The sequence below is a fragment of the Brachycentrus maculatus genome, unplaced genomic scaffold, assembly GCF_059751285.1.
Source record: "Brachycentrus maculatus isolate JH-2025_06_01 unplaced genomic scaffold, ASM5975128v1 h1tg000069l, whole genome shotgun sequence".
NCBI lineage: Eukaryota > Metazoa > Arthropoda > Insecta > Trichoptera > Brachycentridae > Brachycentrus > Brachycentrus maculatus.
The window spans coordinates 28,619-48,536 of NW_028280823.1; the positions used below are offsets into that span (position 1 = coordinate 28,619).

General features: G+C 29.6%; 1 protein-coding gene across 1 annotated transcript in view; it reads left to right on the top strand.

Moving 5' to 3' along the window:
* Positions 1-4,380: 4,380 nt before the first annotated feature.
* The window catches only part of LOC148311211 (uncharacterized), a 45,060-nt gene continuing 29,522 nt past the window's right edge, over positions 4,381-19,918 (top strand). The window contains exon 1 of the mRNA XM_088256909.1: positions 4,381-4,751. Within this exon, the coding sequence (XP_088113035.1) occupies positions 4,658-4,751 (94 nt within the window). The 5' untranslated portion in view covers positions 4,381-4,657. The remainder of the gene's footprint in view (positions 4,752-19,918) is intronic.

Genomic DNA, 19,918 nt, shown 5'->3' on the forward strand with positions numbered 1-19,918 from the left:
AATTAATAATTACATATTTTATAAGATGTCACATTTTTATACTTAAATAGAGGATTGTTATTAATTCTCACCGTTCTGCATATGATCGAATCCATTATTTTTTTCATATATATTTTCTCTGTGCAGCAATATATGTAAAAATCCATATATCCGTCATTTATTCAATCTATATTAAGTACGAAATATTTATCCTTTGTTTTTTTAGCAGTTTTCATCGACCACCTTACAAATACTGATCACTTTTTTTCGCGTTAATATTTATAATTCGATATGTATCTAAGAATTCGTCTTAATTTATTTTTTATAAAAGAAAACCATCTGTTCTTTTTTTTAAACATCACTAATACTGTGTTTTTATTTAATTATCTAATTAACTAACTAACCGCCACCCCGCTTTCCCGAAGGGGTAGACAAGAGACGTTAGAACAAAATTACACTGTCTTTGCAAACATTTTTCACCTCTTTCACATTTATGCATACTTGCTGACCTGACCGCTTGCAACGATTTAACCTATTTTTAGTTTTATATGTTTATAATTTTCCTGGAAAAAGTTGATGAATTTTGACATTTGCATCAATCATGAATGAAAAATAATTTTGATTTCGAGGTTTCTCATGTAGCCAGTAAACATACAGTTTACCCTAAACCTTTTTTTAAAGAAAAATACATAGTTGTTAAATATATGCAAACATCCTTTTTCTACTGAAGTAAATTGTAGTTATTTTACTTTTCTTATCTTAGAAGTACTCTTATTAAAAACGCCTTTTAATCTGTCTATTATGTATTTTATCACCTAAATATACATTTGCAAAGATGTTTTAATCGCCAAATTAGGTTTTGCGGTGTAGATTTTTGCTGTTATTACGTGTCCGAGTGATTTGTAAGACTCTAACTTTCATGTGATATAAAAAGTTTTAACAATAATTAATAATAACGGAATGGCTGTAGTACACTGGTTAATAACCTTTTGTTCTGAAAAACAGTTTTGACTATTGTGAGAATTTTTGATCCATCGTAGACTCGCATTGCATATTGTATAAGATGTGATAATAATCAATATGAAAAATCACGATGCGAATAATAATGTAGCCAAATATAAAATATAATGAAATCTGTATAAGAAAATGTATACAATGTATAAATAAAAGTGTGTTTACAATTCAAAAGGTACGGGGTGGATCATAATTGACCGCCTACAAAGTGTAGTAATTAACATATTTGGTTACCATGTTGGAGGTTCTGTATTTGATTCTCAGGGTGGTTAAATAAATAAAATAAAAATTGTTGGATGTTTTTTGCAGATGCTTTGTGGCACATTTTATAAAACTTCAAAATAAAAATAAAACATTGTTTTTAACCACATTTCTCCTACCGGTTTCGACAAGAACCTTGTTATCTTCAGGGATGGACATGTACAAGACAAGTTTTGGTTGTATTTTAAAAATATAAGTGTTTTTTTTTAAAACTCAAATAAATATTTAATTTTATCCTGTTCTGGTGCAGATATATAGCAATACATATATTTGATGCATTATCCTTTGGATGCAGATAAGGGTCAGTAGGGCCATAATAAAACTCAATTTTAAATTGGCTGCGAAAAAATATTTTACATATTTATTGTAAACATATACAAAAAATACTTAGAAAAATGAAAAGTCATTTGCTTTTGGTAATACCAACTTATATTTTCTTGTCGTTTTTTTATTATAATATTGTAACGTTTATTTAAAAATTGTCCCAAAAAGTCGAAGCTTACCTTTCTCTGAGTTTTTATTCTCTTAATGCTGAATAAATGACTACTAGTAGATAATAGTCGGCCTTCGCCTATCGACTATTAATGAGTGCTAGTTTTATCCCGAAAGCGTAAAAACACCGCGTAGAAGAAAAAAATTTTGAAACAAGTAAAAAACAAAGTTCTCATTACTTAAGTTTATAATAAAGTTATCAATCCTTTTTTACTCGCACCGAACCTGACTCCAAATAGTTATAAATAAATTTTGTGTTTTGGCTAAAATGGTAGCAAGATTAATAGCGCGCAACACAGGGAGCTTTAAACCACTTAAACCCTATACACTCTGGGAACAATTCCGAGTACGTCTTAGGACACCATATAAAGTTTGTGGAACAATAATATTATCTATTCTCTACTTCAACTTTTCTCAATATTATAATTATAGCCAAAGGCAACATTTTTGTTTTAAATTTACTACAAATCAGAATAAAATGTACACACACGTTTAAAAGTTGGTTGTATTGGTTTGTGTTGTAAACACAATGCAATATTAAGAGGAGAGTCTTCTGCAGCATCTAGTTTAGTTAAGCTTTAAAAAAAACTATTTGTTCTTTTTGAAAATAATTTTAATACTTACCCCATATTTAAGTTATTTGTATTGAAATAATACTAATAATTATAAATATATATATATATATATATATATATATATATATATATATATATATATATATATATATATATATATATATATATATATATATATATATATATATATATATATATATATAAATATATATATATATATATACATAAATATATATATATATACATATATATACACATATATATATATATATATATATATATATATATATATATATATATATATATATATATATATATATATATATATATATATATATATATTATATATATATATATATGTGTGTGTGTGTGTATTTACAATTATAATATATTGCATTAATATAACTAGTATTTCATTGAAAAAATGTGTGTGATTTTTTATTCCTTAATGAAAATATATAATGTAGAAAAACATCGTGATTTAAATATATAAATAAAACACTTGCATATCATAACCTTTTGAATTTATTAATGTAAACAAAACTAGTTTTAAGAACTACAGATGTTCTCATCAACAGGTGAAAATAAAAACATTTGAGTAAAAATTTTATATTATGTCGTTTGAAAAATGCACGAGTGTTTGGGGATTAAAATTCGAGCGTGGTCTTTCCTCTTTTTTTTAGATAGGAGTTGCATTTATCATATACCTAGATTATTATGGTTTTAGGTTTATAGATCATTATTTTTAGCTTTATAGATCAATTAGTGTATTTTTGTTTCCTCGAGCAAAGAACATGTATCATTTTAATCTGTGTTGGTCCCTCCCTCTTAATACGACAGCATCTATACCGAGAACGTGTAGCGGTTACAGTAATTACACAAGTTAATTTCAATAAATAAAACATTTGATGGGTATTTTGTCAGCATTACACGCATGAGACACGCTTAAATATATATTAAAATCTCATAGTTATTTATGTAGCGGACCCAAATTTATCAATATTCCATAACTAAATTAACAATTAAGGATTTATTTCCCAATACATGTGAACACACACTAACATTACTTTAAAATTAGCTAAAATTAGTTAGCTTTAAAATGTTTATCAATTTTACCTAGTAAGTTTGGTTAAAATATAAAACGTAACTAGTACGATTCCTATATGTAACATAAAAAAATTGTGTATTTAAAAAAATATATATTGTACTCTTTTGATCAATTTTTACTCTATGCCACATTTCGACCAAAGGTAAGAAAAATAATAGTTTTAATTTTAATATTTCAACCAACAAATAGTGGTCTGTGCTATCACTTTATATTAATTTTCCTAGACGCTGCCTATAAATAGGCGCTCGCGTATTAAATATATGAGGGCAGAATAGTAAGAGTTACTCATCACTTTACCCAGCCGGTGACAGCTTGTAATGCTTCTAAATTCCTTACCCTTAACCTGCTTCGTCTCTATGAGACATTAAATATGCATTTTAAAATATTGCAACAGCATTATTTCATTACTTGACAGTTCTTTGATCATATTCCTTAGATATTATTTATGCATATATATGTCAACGTTTTTAAAACATTTATTAAAAATTAATATAATATCAGCATACCAACATGCAAATAGATATTTTTATCATTGGAATTATTTAACAAATCAATATATCATTGAAATATTATTAACATATATTTACAAGTATTATTCTTGTATAATGAATACGAAACAACGAAACAAATACACAATTTAACTTAAAATTATAATTTTGCTAATCATTTAGAAAAATTCATCTTAAAATCCTTTTGTTATTAAGTTGTAGGTAGTCTGTCTTATTTGCAGAATTTTATTAGTACATCAACAGTAAAAAATAAATAGTAGGGAAATTATTGAAAGAAAAAATATGAGAACATAAATAAAAATTTAAAAAAAAACTAGGACTAATATGAGTAAAAAAATGCACTAAATAAGAGGAAAAAATGCACTTAATATGAGTATTATGAAAAGCACAATGAATAGTCTGTATTACAAGGCACATGGAGGCTCGTAACAGAGTCCCCGACAGTATGAGGCCGCATGTCGCGCGCACCGCACGCATCCTAGCGACGCAGCCTTCGATGGTCGAAGCCTTCACCACGATTTCAGTTCGACATTTTCAGTATTTACAATCAAAATGAAAAATCGAGCACTCAGTTCCTCCCGCATCCTTCACAGACAATTTAATTAAAAAATAATTCTCATGGTCTCTGCGTGAATGACAGTTGATAACCGCGTGTGGTTTCGTTTCATTCGTTTCCATTTGTTGTTGTGACCAATTCACATTATAAACAAACGATTACAATGAGAAATGTGATGACAGTAGTCGCTGTCGCAGTTTTGGTGGTCTTCGGATTCGCTTCTGCGAGTCCTTTGGGTGTTAAACGAAGCAATAAAGGTATGTGCATATTACAATAAATTAATAAAAATGAAATTTCTAATAACTTTTTTAGGTGTGTGTTATCACATATCTATTGTTATCTAAAAGGATGTAGATTGAATTAGCTTATATTAATTAAAATTTTAAATAAATTATTCAAAACATTTTTTTACTCTATCACAATTTATATTTTATTGTATTGTTTAAAGATTTTTATCATTTGTAAACTAAGTATTCCATAAAATTTTAAATGGAATTTAAGAAGTCAAATCGATATGAAATTATATTAAATTAAAAACAAGTGCTTGCTTAGCTATATATCTTTCTGTAATACTCATGGTTTAAAATAATTACTTTAATTTAAGAAATCCATTTTCTTTCTTAATTGTAAAAAAATATATCTTGTTTAATTATATTCAACTTTTTATTTAGGTTTACATATAGAAGTATGTTTTATAATTATAGAGAACACAATATTATATATGTATTATTTACATACGTATATACACCATAAATAAATTGTGAAAATGAAGAAATTAATTATTTATATCAATATCAAAGTATTGTATTAATGTATAATATTAATTATCCATTATAAACAAAACGACGATAAGGATTAAAAATCAAATTTACTTTACCTTAATTTCCTCAATGATACCTCACAAGCCTTCTAGATAAGTATTGTATTACTTAATATGTTAAAATAGTGTAACAATACAATAAGCAATAAACCAAAAATAAACTACACCTTGGAACGTACGGTAAATCCATGAGAAACACTATAATAATTACGTATTTTCTGAAATTTAATGTTACATATTCCATACACCTTAAGTACTTTTGAACCAAAACGCATATTTTGCATAAATTAATATATAAATATGCTTTTCATTATTTATTTCATGAAGTGTTGTTTATTGAATAATCTTTATCATGGCTTTCAAATAATTGTACTTTTAAAAATATTAAAATTAAAATAATAATATTAAAATGCTACCAAACATCAAGGTTGGCGTTAAAACTTACAGTATCCAAAGTTTTGACAATTAGTGAATATATGCCAGTCAATGGCACTTAGTAAACCCTGTAAAAACTTAACTCTCCGTATTCGCATTTAAACCTTTCTTAAAATATCAATAACATAAGACTATTTATTTGTAATACATGAATTTATATTTTTGTATCTATTTTTAAAACTTTATTTGTGTATAAAACAATAATTACAGTAAAAACCAAAACATACCAATTTAATTGAGTTATTTTGTGAACAATATACATAATTGGCCAAAATTAAAAAAAAAAAAATACGTTACATTCAACATCAACAAAAAAGTTTAAAAACATACAATTTTCCAAAAAAAAAATTGTTTAAGTTTTTTTAAAACCGGGTGGTAGTGATTGTCCTGACGAAGAGACGGGTACGTCTCGAAACCGGTAGACATAAAAATCTCGGTGAGTGGTTATATACTAATATTATTAACATTTTTGTTAAAAAAAAAATACTTAAGTACATTAATGATAATTAAAAAAAAAAACGAATGGTTAAACGCGCGGTTAAGGCCGAAACCCGATTTTTTTCCGAAAAATTTAATAGGCATCGTAACGTCCAAACCATATTCATGCATTTTTCATCATATAACTAGGATGACAACTGTCCCAAGAAAAGGTTATTTAGTTGGCTAGACCGTGAACTTTGCCTCCCGAGAGCTTTAATTAAGCTTGCCTCTTTTACAAAACGATTTGTCGGGAGTACTCGTCTAAACTTCAGGACGAGGACCTGAATATTTAGAATGCAGGGAATTTGAATGTCGACAGTTTTGTCTGAAGGCAGTTTGTGGTCTCCGTGTGCTCCAGATAGGGATCAATTTAATTACACGCTTTACTCAATTTTTTTTTATAAATATGCTCTAAAAACGTAAGAAAATAAAGATAATTGATTTAAAAAAACTATCAAACTGATCTTGAAACTAATGATTCAGTTGCTAGGTGAAACAATTCTCACAAAAATATATCAATTGAGTTTTATCAAATATTATGATAATAATAAATTATGGAATTCTATGAACTAAATAAAAATTCGATAAAAAATAGTAAATATTAAATCTCCTAAAGTTAATCCCCGATAGCTTGGAAATTTCGACACAATGTTGCATTTGAACATACGATTTTTTTGTATTCTATGTATATAAAAATTAATATCCGCTATAAGTGACAGTGTGCTTCTTAACACTGCTGTCACTTTTGATGTTTTAATGGCATTGGCATTTTTTAAAATCGTTTTCATTGCTTCTCATAAAGCATGTGAAATAAAATTAATAAGAATTGTTTTCTAATTTCTTTCTTTTTTATAAAACCCGACTGAGCCACAGCTACGTGTAACCGAGTAAAGCTAGTAAATTAATAACATAAAGGGCCCTTGAGGTAGTATTTTTTGAAAATAGCGCTTTATAATTTATCTAAATTTATTATGATTAATATAAAATTGTATCTTACCCCTACGCGAAGCAGACTACAAGAGCTTGTATATTTTAGACACTGCAGATATATATAACGTCTCTCATTTTGATTTCAAATAAAATAAGCATATTATTTTAGAATTTACTGTTATGGAATTGGTAGGCATTAGAAATGTGTATTTAAAAAATATATATCAATGATTTACCCGTATAGTAACTATTTAAAAAGTTACTACTTAGTACTCGTCTGAACACTTTCTCTGTCGATATGGAAAATTTTTATCTGTTCACAATATTACGAGTATAATAAGTTCCATTCAAATATACAGGTACCATTATGATTGTTTAAAAATGGTTCATATAACTTCATAAATTATGATGGAACCAATATTATATTGCTTTTATTTTATTTTTTTTTTACAAATATGTCAGTAATATAAGTATATAACTACTCAACGAAATATTTATTTCGAAATAGTTATGACCAGTTTCGAAACGTACCCGTCTCTACGTCAGGACAAACACTACAACAGCATGCAATCAATACTATACGTCTCCACCATAGCACACTTACAACTACACAAAATGTTGATCCCATGCGATTTTGGTCGACTCGAGGACCAATATACACATAAGCACAAAATAATGGATAAAATAGGTTACTTGGATAACACATTTGATAAAGATTAAATCATTCGGTCATGTCATACGTGATTTCATGACTCGTGATAGACAAATTACTAATCAAATTATCGTATCAAAAGTATTGTAAAATGTGCCTACAAATCGGAAAAACATAATGAGATCACATTATTGCAAATTTGAAATTTTGAATATGTGTACAATTAAAAGTAAATAAATAAAATAAAATATCATGGCGTGATTCCAATTAAACCAGAAGGATTTTTAATAATCTTTTACTCGCGAGTTTGAACAACCAAGTTCATTGTAAACACAATATATAGAAAAACGAACTACAATGCAACGCATGTTAATATTTTTCTTTGTTCTATATGTTTTTTTTGTTTCCTGGACTAACTTTTCTGTGGCTTGCTAAAAAAAACTGGTTATACCCAGACTAGTTTTAATCATCAATAATAATAATTGTAGTACCCACCAATATATGTATGAAGAGATCAAGGACGTCTGCTTTGAGAAATTGTTATGAAAAAATCTTCAAGGGGTCGGGGACTCTATTAATCGAATAATAACGCGAACCGTTTTATGGGCGTAATCAATTTTACAGTTTGAATTAGATTAACATTTTTTATAGATTTAAATCACTTATATCGAATGAAAAGGGAGATAAATGTTGCAGATATAATTGAAACAGCAAACTAGAAATATTTATATATTATTTTGAGAAATAAAAAAACTTTGTTTTTTGATCCACTCACATTTTTATTAACAATCAACTAGTTTCGGCAACAACCTGTTGCCCTCTTCAGGGTTTACATAATTTATGAGTAAACAAATATATAAAAAAGAAACAGTATAAAAGTTATTGGGTTTCGATAAGGATAGGGGTGGGGTAATGGTGTTTTAAGGTGGGGTAAGAGGAAGGAATGGTATAACTGTGTTTAGGTTAGGTTTGATTTTATGGGAAAAATATTAAAATATTTAAGTGTTAATAAAAATGTGAGTGGATCAAAAAACAAACTCCTTTTTATTTCTCAAAATAATAAACCAATACGATCCACAAAGTTAATGCTTTCAATATTCAAAACATAGAAATATTTAGTTTCAGTAAGTAAGAGTTGATAAGGTTCAATAAATTATAAACTACGCATGCGTTATTCCAAACAAGGATCCCTCTAGAAAAAATGTTTAATTTTTCTGCAAGATCAAGCTTTATACATTAACCCAATAAGTTGTAAAAGACATGTAATCATACGTACATATAATGATCTAAAGAATTTTGATAAATTTATATCTAGGCACCAGGATTTAAAAAACTGAATCTGAATTTTACCTAAATGCTTCTTGGAATTAATTCACGTTTCTCCTAAATCTTCAGAAAAATCGAATAAAGTCTTATTTCCTTAAAGTAATTAAAATTATTTTTCCGGGAATTGATTAGACTACCAATAAATTATACAATGGATTTTATTGTTATTATCTTAATGCACAAAAAATACACGGCGAAATTGATTTATTTATTTATTTAAAATTCTTATACAGAAAATAAATATGTATATTGGCGGGTTTATTGCTAAAAATCGATATTTTCGAATCAAAAACATACTAGTGATATTGGTCAAAACGTTTGATACTTTATAAAGCTGTTTGCAATCAGAGGGTAAATAGTGCTTGAACATTAAAAAAAAACATAAATAACTACTTTACATTTTAATAAATATTTATTAAAATAACAAAATGATGGTAATAAGCAAAAAAAGGAAAAGGGGAATTTTAAAATATACAAGTAAATACCTACTATCTACGTTTCACATCATACGTGGTTCCAATATCTAAGCTTTAAACTACCATCACTAACGTGTTTAAGAAACACAATAGAATTGTAGCGTTATAATTCACTTGTTTGGTTTCGGAAGACGCGTACTGTAACATACTCCGAAATGTCGATAAGTGTCCGCTATCGTGACATGTAATGTAACGGTCGGTCAGCCAATTACAGACTGCTGTGAAAATGTGACATTAATGACGTACATCATAAAGTGTCATCTGAAGTCCCAAATCCATCCAAAATTGTCTCATACAAATATATCTTAGATTATCTTCATCTATTTGTTAGCATAAATTTATGATAACAACATTTTGAGTGTGTCCAAATACTTGTTCACAAAACTGTATTTGAGTCTCACAAAAGAGTCTTTGCTTAATAAAAACCGTCCCTATTCCAGCATAGATGGCTGTTGTGAACTCACATGTACTATGTCACGAGTTTAATCAATATATCTAGGAGTTCCAAAAATTGAGTAGTGTTGTTGTCAATCATGGGTAGAATTGGTGAATGTAACAAGTATGTAAAGTGATCACTTAACCAAGCTTATGATGGTCGTAAACCCTGTAAATATCCTAACTTCCATATTATTCTTCATCTATGTAGTTAAGATGTCAAAAATGTACATATATGTATGTTTATTTTGTTTTTAGTAATATCCAATATCTAACTTTTCCATTAACTTAAAAAATTCTGATAAATAATGCGAAAATATCGAATACATAAATTCTATTGGATTTATTTCTAATTTTCATATTCGTACAATAATAAAAATAAAAAAAGCAACAAGTTTCTTTCTTCGCTTATCTAAGGGTAACTGTGCAGTCCCACAGCAATTGGATTAATACTGCGTTTTTTTATGTAATCTTTTAATTTTATATGTGTATATTGCTGTTTTAGTTTATTAGTTATCGTGGCACTTTGACGTGACTCTGTCGACTAACTAAAAGATTTTTTGCCCAACGATCATGTACATAAAAAAAACATTGGACATTCTGACTAGTTTCAACAATTAGTTATCACAGAGTGGCACTAAGTGGCAATGAATAAATATGACAATAACCGTGAAAGCCGCCAGTCACGCCCTATTTAACCATTTCCACGCGGTGTCATTACTGTCATGCAAAAACATAAGGTCAACGTCCGATTATATTAGGATTTTTTTTAATAATTGTGATATTTATGCTAGTATATTTTTACATTTAGTAGAATTATGAAATGTTTAATACAAATCATATTCCTGCTTGTTCTTTCGTGCACACAATAAGTAAATGTAATTTTTAAATCGAATTTTCCTCTACAATAGAGAATTATTTCGGTCATTTGTCTGCTGTACGTGAGATTTTAAATTCTATTATATATTTACTCGCATACTATAAATATTATATCAAGTTAGCAATTGAATTCCATTAACAATATACATACAAAATTAATTCATTTTTAATTTACATTTCACTTGATACCACTATTTTTCTAAAATCTATTTTGACACGTGTTCCGATACAATCCACACCATTTTCAAATACTGTTTGCAATAAAAATGTTGCAAAACACATCGAAATAGTGTCACAATAGATCTAAAGTAAAAGTAATATTAAGCAAGTAAAATATTAATTAAAATGGATAGATATTACCACAAAGTGACTGTCAAATTAATTAATTTTTAATTTTGGAAACTGTTTTTAATATAAAATAATATTCCCAGGCATTAACTATTTGTTTTTATTAATCCTTAATTAAAATTAAAACAATAATTTGTTAATTAATTCACCCTTGCCACAGCAGTGACGAGGTTAAAATACATAGAGGCATCTTTAAAAAAAACTGCTGAATTTTGTACACCTGGCCACCAAAAAAAGCGGTGGGCCGCTACCCAGTCTCGGTTGCATTGTACTGTATTATTTATTTATCGTATCTCGATTATCCTGTCTTCTTTATTACACCAGTAACGAAGATGAAACACTTTGCATTCGGCCACCCAAAGAATTATTGCTTTTGACACTAGAAATCTCTTTGATAAACCGGCTTGATGGATAGGAACACGGGTGATGCTGTGGTCCATCGCCGGCTGTAACCAAAATATTATTAATCAGAACCAGTTGAGTGCTCGCAGGTGAATAATTATTATTCATTGGCGATTGATGATTGAGTTTTTTTTTTATAAAAATGATCCTATAAGATCTGGTGAGGTTGCTGAGGATATCTGGTTACACGCTATTTTTTTAAAGAATGAAACTTTCTGATAATTGTACATACCACACTTCAATTATTACAAATGAATTCATCTACTGAGTTATTTAAATGCCCTATATGTCATGCATGGTATGAGGTTTTTCATTATTATTTTTTATATCTTAAAATATGGACCATATGTGCCGCTTATCTTGTAATATTCAGTGATTTCAAAACAATGAATAATATCATTTTACATGCTTCTTTTTTAAGGGTGTAACATTCTGAAAATTGTATTAGATTTTTGTACATACCACACTTCTATTATTAGGAATGAATTCACCTACTGGGTTCTTTAAATGCCTTATACATATAACACATCTTGCATGGTATGATGACAAAAAAGCTTTTATTATATTTATTAAGATATGGACCATATGTGCCACTTATCTTTTAATATTCAATGATTTCAAAACAGTGAATAATTTAATTCTTATCATAAATGAAAGCACGAATTTCCATGCGACACGTCAAACTGGCACAATTTAATTGCCGTGTCAATTAATTAATTAATATTTAATTCCTAACGAAAGAAAATCGCGCCTCTCGTACGGACAAATAAATCCCATTAATAACGCTTCATTCACAAAACAGGTTTCAACTAAACGACAGACTGGCCGTTCAATAAATTCAATTGGACAAGTTCCTGATATTCCTAGTAAGCCATCCGAGAGAGATAAATGATCCCGCGCGTTTTTTGGTTCCTCCTCTCGAAAGCGCAGCACGTGCACTTTTTGATATACATACATACATCCGAAACCATACGTTAACCCATCGGCATACCAGCCGATGGGTTGAGGTATGGTAACATCTTTGACTGTATAAGAATATTTTATATTCGCATATCGGTCGCGGTTATGTCTGTGGGTATTTCATATTATAAAGATACTTATCTATCGTATGATATCTACAATGATTTGTTAAAAATTGGAAAAATCACTTCACTTTAATGATGTAAAGAAAACTTTTGGTAAGTTACTTTTAATTACTTTTTTTTATACCAATATTTTATTATTTTTTAACAAGTTAATTTACGGCACTTGACCAAATATGTCCCTGCAATGATGGAATTATCCTTTTTTAAATATCTAATGTTTTTCTAATGTTATAAATATGTAATGTTTTACTTAATTGAATTATTTTTTCAAGTTTTCTTGTCAATTTATCACATTTCTAATCCAGACATTTTATGAAATATGTGATTAATAGTTATATGTACCATATTTATTGGTAAAACAGCAATAGTTTTAATTTCATGATACGGTTTAATTTTATAACTCGGTTGAATTTGAACGCCTTTGACGCTTCAAAAGTGTCATACATGAGCGTTATGATTTGTTGGACTGATTTATACCACAAAAATCTTTCTTTGTATACAAAGATTATTTCTGTTTTCTCTCGTTTTATCATGTGCAAAATCATTGTCATTGTTTGACAAACCATGTCACCTCCCCTCCGGGCGGGGCAACTTTTTTACTTTAGGGATACATTTAATTAGAATATGTATTTTTGTACATATTAAAATAAAATAAAAACTGATATGCGCATGGGTTAACAAACACACAAAGAACAGGCAACCTGACCGCCAGGTGGGCCAGGCTTTTCGATCAAAGATACATGAAGGCTCTCTCAAAAAGAGTTACCTCGGGGGTTCGGGAAGCAATGCATCATGGAGCTTCACGGGGGACGGGGATAATCTCAGGCTCCGCGATTCGGGGAAGTTGTCCCGAAAGGCCTCGCCATTTCCATTCCAGTTTTGGTCTTTCTTTTCTGCGAAATCGTGAACGCCAAATTGGGTACCGTTAGGACCTCCCGCCCTTTATCTGCGGACCGGTTGCGCGTCTTTTGCACAAGTCACGTGCGCTCACTACGGAAATTTTTTCTATGATCCAGTAAATGTATATAATTTCGATTAAAAAAAACTCGTATTTTGAACTCATCGAAAGAAGAAGAATGAAGGTATTAATATGAGACCGTTAGTTTAGAGCTATTTGCTTACCGTAAGGATTTAACATTAGGGCAGTAAAGACCCAACGGTAAAGTTTTGATGATACCGCACTTGTGTTTTCATTAAAACTTGTTTGTCTAGATATGCTCTCGGTTCTTAGAAACATTATTCGAAAGATACGTATTATGTACCTCCATGTTGCTCGCGCGTTTACACACTTATAATGTGGGCAAAGCTACGCTATTATATTATGTGACCCATATAAATAATATTTGATACTTCGCCATCGCTGTCGGGATCGACCAGACGCTAGGTTAGTTTGACCGGATCGCTGCGTAGTTTCCTCTAAGATTTGGTCGACAATGGAAAAGTATGCAAGTGAACGTGTATGTCGAGTAAACCAGTAACGATGCCCATTATGAGTGAATATTGCGGGTAGGCCATTAAACTTTATAGCCATGGGAACTCACGCCCAGTACAGGAGACCATTGCACAATCTCCCGACACTCACCGCAAGACAGAAAAAAAACACAATTTATTCAAGACCTCTCAAGTCGGGTTTCATCTTTTAGTACACAACAATAAACCTACTTAATATGAAGATGGGGAAAAGTGTGTATGAAATCGTTCACTATCTATTATTTATTGGTCTTTGTCAATTTGAACCTGGTCTTTCTAAACTGTGCTAAAATATTTGGTATTCTTACCAATACTTTCATAAATCTCAATCGCGGTTTCTAACATTCTAAGCATTTTTTTATCATATAGCAATTCAGAATGAAATATTTTAATCGGAATTATTGGTTTAAAAACTTCATAATACTGACATATGTATAATGTATGACAATTATAGATTAGGAAAACTTTTTTTTGTGATAGGTTGTCCACATAACAGATTTGGAGGCTGCAACAAAAAATCTCAGTGATATAGTGCCTTTAAACCAAATCGCACCAAACGATGCATTGGCTGGTCGAATTGGGAAACGTCAAATGAGTAACAGGCTGTGAAAATATTGATCTAAGTACTTTTTTTAAATTTCTAATAAAAGTTTTACTAGTAAATATTAAATTTAGAGTTGGGTCCTTAGGACGTTGAAGGTTGAAGATAGGGTAGGAGGTTTTTTATTTTTATTTATTATTTTTTTTTTGTTTATTTCTTATCAGTGGGAACACAGATAATATGGGAAGGCTTTAGTCATTGCTTATTATTAATTATGGGTTTATTAGTCAACTCTAAAATTTAGAATCAGTTTCACATACGGTGTTTGAAAATGATGCGAAATGCATCGAAATACGTATCGTAATATATTTTAAGAAATAGTGGTATTTACTAAGTAAAACTCAATTTAAATAATTAGATTATACCACAATGTGACTGCCGCATCATTAAATGAAATCACTTTGTTAATGGTTGAAAATAGATAATATTACGAAAGTTTGACAATCCAGAATTTTAATAAAGAAATAATAAAACAAAATATTGTGTTGCCATTTCGCTATAACAATTATTATTAATTTTAATTGTATTGCTTTCAACAATAGACCCTTTAACCTTTTATTGTAGGGAAACAACGATAAATATGTATTTTAAATACACATTAGTATTATAATGTGCGTACATTGTTACAATAAAATTAGTGTGGGAACCATTTCCTTTACCGTTGTTTCATCAAAAACTAGTTATACATCTCGCGACCCCTCCTTCCGTTTATATTTACCATTACAACAAGCGATCATAAACCATTTGTTTTTAATAAACAACGGATTACCTGTAATAAGCGCCGATCGGGTGGACCGTATGACCGCTCACCGCTTACCGCTCGCCGCTTACCGCTTACCGCTTACATAACAGCAAAACAAGTTACGTCCGCTAGTACGGTCTAGGTCACGGACTTATGTAAAGTTCACATTATTACCTTTCGTAACTTACTGTGACTCATGGAACATGACATGCAATAGGTTAAATCGGTGTTCCGGCGCTCGCAGAGTATGACTATTTATCATTTTGATATTGGTCCAAAGATACTTATAACGGTCTAGAGATCTTGATGGACCTGTGCGCCGATTCATTTTATTTTTAAAAATATATTAAAATATTTATGATAAATTTAATACTTTTTATTAAAAAAAGGAGTAAGTAATATCAATCGATTTCCGGGACATCATAAGATACACTTAGGGCCTGTCCCCTACCTACTAATTTTACCGTCCGGCACGTCAGTTAGCGTTTTAAAACGACGATTGGCTTGGATTGGCTTGTGCTTTTGTCCGTCTTTCTTTCTTGAACGGTGCATGAACACGTTGCGCGTAAATTCGATCACGCTAAACTGTCGTAGTCGTTTTCATTTTTCAAAACCGGAAAGCCGGACGTTTAAATCCCGTGTAGTGGACAAACGCCCTTACAAGTACTTCATTCATAAATCAGGGATATTTTTTAATGAATTGAATATTTAAAGCATGTTTTTACGATTTTTCAAATGATGTTTTTTTTAAGGGATTTTATCTGTAATTAAAATATAACTTTGTTTTAAAATCACTATAAATATTTTATTATAACTTAATTATAATGTCTACCGGTTTCGAAGCTAACCGCTTATTTATCAAGACTTTATTAATACTAAAACACTATCTACTTAACAATATTCAAAATTAAAGGATTTTATCTAATTCAACTTAATAAATGGTAATGAAATATTAATACGCTTTACAAAAAGTTACAGGCGTTTTTTACTATGCAGTCCCAGTTAAATCACCTTGTTTATTTTAAAACACCTGCGATACTGTCTAAAAAGCACTTTGTAGACCTAAAAAAATATTTTACATTATTTTTGACATCTTAAAATAGATGAAGAGGAATATGGAAGTCTGGGCACTTACAGAGCTTACGTCCGTCATAGGCTAGTTTAAGTGATCACTTTACACACGTATTATATTAATCTACCCATGATTAACAACTACACTACTCACATTCTTGAAACTCCTAGATATATCAATCCAACTCGTAACACAGTATGCGCGAGTTCACTAGAGACATCTATGTTGGGATGAAGAAAGTCAAAATACGTCAAAAATAATTTAAAAAATAACTTCTAATTAGAGATAATCCAGATTTGTGAACAAGTCTTTGGACACACTCAAAATGTTGCATACAAAAATATACTGTTAAAATATCCTTTAATTATTTCATTGTCAACCTCTTCGATGCAGCTAACTACTAGCTTTAATTGTTAACGTCTTTACAAAAATGGCGCCATATAAATTATCCAAAACTATTCTTTTTTTATGCAGTACGCACACAATGACTTTGATATTTTTGATGTTTCTTTTATTTCCAACGCGCTAATTACGATGAATACATTTCACCCAAATCTAGATCGGCTGTCATCAATGCTCCCTGCACATTAGCAGACCGTGTAACACAAAGATTATCTGTATTATTTTACCGCAAACACTTTGTCTGCTTTTATCGGAGCGTAACCGAAACACGTTTTTCCGTGTTTGTTTTTACATCTTTATTTATCGTATGCAAAACGATTTTTCGGTGAACCCTAGAATATTTTTGTAGAAACCCGTTGATTTTTTAAATATTTGTTATGTCAAAACGTGTATATGTGTAACTAACTAACTAACTAACTAACCATCACGCCGTTTCCCCGTAGGCAGAGAGAATAGAACGCCATACCACCCTGTCTTATCAAACATTATTCGCCTCTTCCATATTCATACACCCGCCGATTATTTCGACTCCTGACCCAGCCACTTTCAAGTATTTGACATACCTATATGTGTATATTTTATGAAATATTTGTCTTTCGTTAGATATAATCAGATTGGTTACACATTACTATTTATATTACCCTCAGACGAATGTGCCGCAAAACGATGTATGATACATATTCGAATGGTGAAATAAGGAAAGAATGCAAAGCTGAGATAAGCATGATCGACAAAATTAAGAAAAGTGTGTTAGGATGGTTTAGATATGTGGAACGAATGAGTGAGGTAAAACAAATTTATGAACCGAATGTAGTTGGGAAAAACGAGCAGAAGAAGACAGAGAAAAACTTGATAAAAAAGGCATGAACATTTAGTCGTTAAAAAAAAAACAACACTCAAGTAGTAAAAAATAAGTGTTTCATTTATATAATTGAAATATAACTTTTAATTTTTTTTTCTTTGTAACTTTGTTTTAAAATCACTATAAATATTTTATTATAACTTAATTATGATGTCTACCGGTTTCCAAGCTAACCTATTCTTTGTCAAGACTGATTAATACTAAAACACTATCTACGTAATAAAATTTAAAATATTTTGGCAGCTAGGCAAAAAAGCTTGGGTAGATCTCAAGTGGCTTTATTTTTTGTGTTGATCAGCAGTCACAGACAAAAGGGATCAGGGATGTTAAGTGATTGGCAACATATTTAATAATGGACTTTTAGAATGATCGTTTACTTGTGTATTTATTAGTTGTAAATTATTATTAATTGTTTTTTTTTTAATTTCTAATATTTCTAAGTAGTCTTATTTAAGTTTTCTGTTACAAAGGTTTTCTTCTAATAAAAAATAAATAAATATAAAAATGAAAAAAATATTTATAATTTCGCTACATACTACGTAAAGCACGGCGATAAGCCACTAGTTGAAGGTTAATATTATAAGTTACATTTAACCTGTAAAAAATACTTAGAAAGTTATATGGCATTGCTGCCAGATTGTTATTAACTTGTGCATGGGACACGAACCTTGACCCCCGCACAGGGCGTTGCCCGGACAGGGAATGACCCGAATAATATGCATGCATGTATAAATATACATCTTTGATTCAACATATATATAAAGGTAAAATATTCTACTCTCAAGGTATAAACCAGTGGTTCCCAAAGTTATTCACACGGAACCCCGGGGGTCCTTGTCACAGCTGAGGAGGTCTGGGTCAAATTAAAATAATTTTAGTGGTGCGTGACCATGTCGAAGTATCTGTGAAAGACTTTAAATAATGTTAAATTATCAAAACCCATTTTTATTTTTGTGAAATAGCAATAAAAAATAATTTTTCTCTTTTTCATCCTCAGTAAAACATAAATAGGTACATGTAATACATTAGTTTGAAAATGCCATCATATCAAGGCGAAACAATTGTCACTTATGTGATTTTTTATAATAAAATACAATTTAGTTGACTCAGTAATATTGAAATCAAATCAGTGTTTAATTTTAATATTTGATACACAAATTCAAATGAAATTCTACAAATCAAACTATTAATCTATAAATACTTTTAATACAAATGAATTAACAGGGTGATACATTTAATATAATGAAAACTAAAAATATAATAAGTGCCTTTATGGCAAAACTTTTTCATTACAAATAAAACTTGAGGATGAGAATATGCTCTTAGTTTTCAAATCTTTCAAATTGAGAAAAACAAGATAAAGATTTGGGTATAGTAAGTTTAGGACTACTGGTATAAAGCAGTAACTCCTTAACTTGTACCTACTGCTTACGTAGATAAGTACTAACTATGATTAAGTAGGTACCTATTACGGTACTATGTCTAATAGATTATCTTTTGAATTTAATCATAATCCTTACTTAGAATATTATTTCGTAAAATTTAGGTAGAGAACTTAACCAATTAATTATATTTTATTCATTTTCTTGGAATCAGTCAATTCAAATATGATTGAAAATATTTTTAGAATATTTTGTACATATGTTAACATACCGATTACCCATCCATAAGTCATATTTTTATGTATTTATTTTTAATTTATTTATTGGAAAACCGACAGAATATTTACAAAAATAACATAAAATGTAAAAAAATAATTTCCAATTATGGGTTTTCGCTTAAGTAATCTAAAAATAAAAATAAACTGTCATGTACATAAAAGTATAACTTTATAATAAACATACATTAAATGTTTTTTTTTTCGTCCGCCTCCGTAGTGTGATGGTCAGCACGCTCGGCTACCGTTCTGGAGGTCCCGGGTTCGATTCCCAAGGGGGGCCAAATAAATATAAGTGATTTTTACACTGTAATATTTATTCAATATTACCCTGGACTGGTACCTGAAGC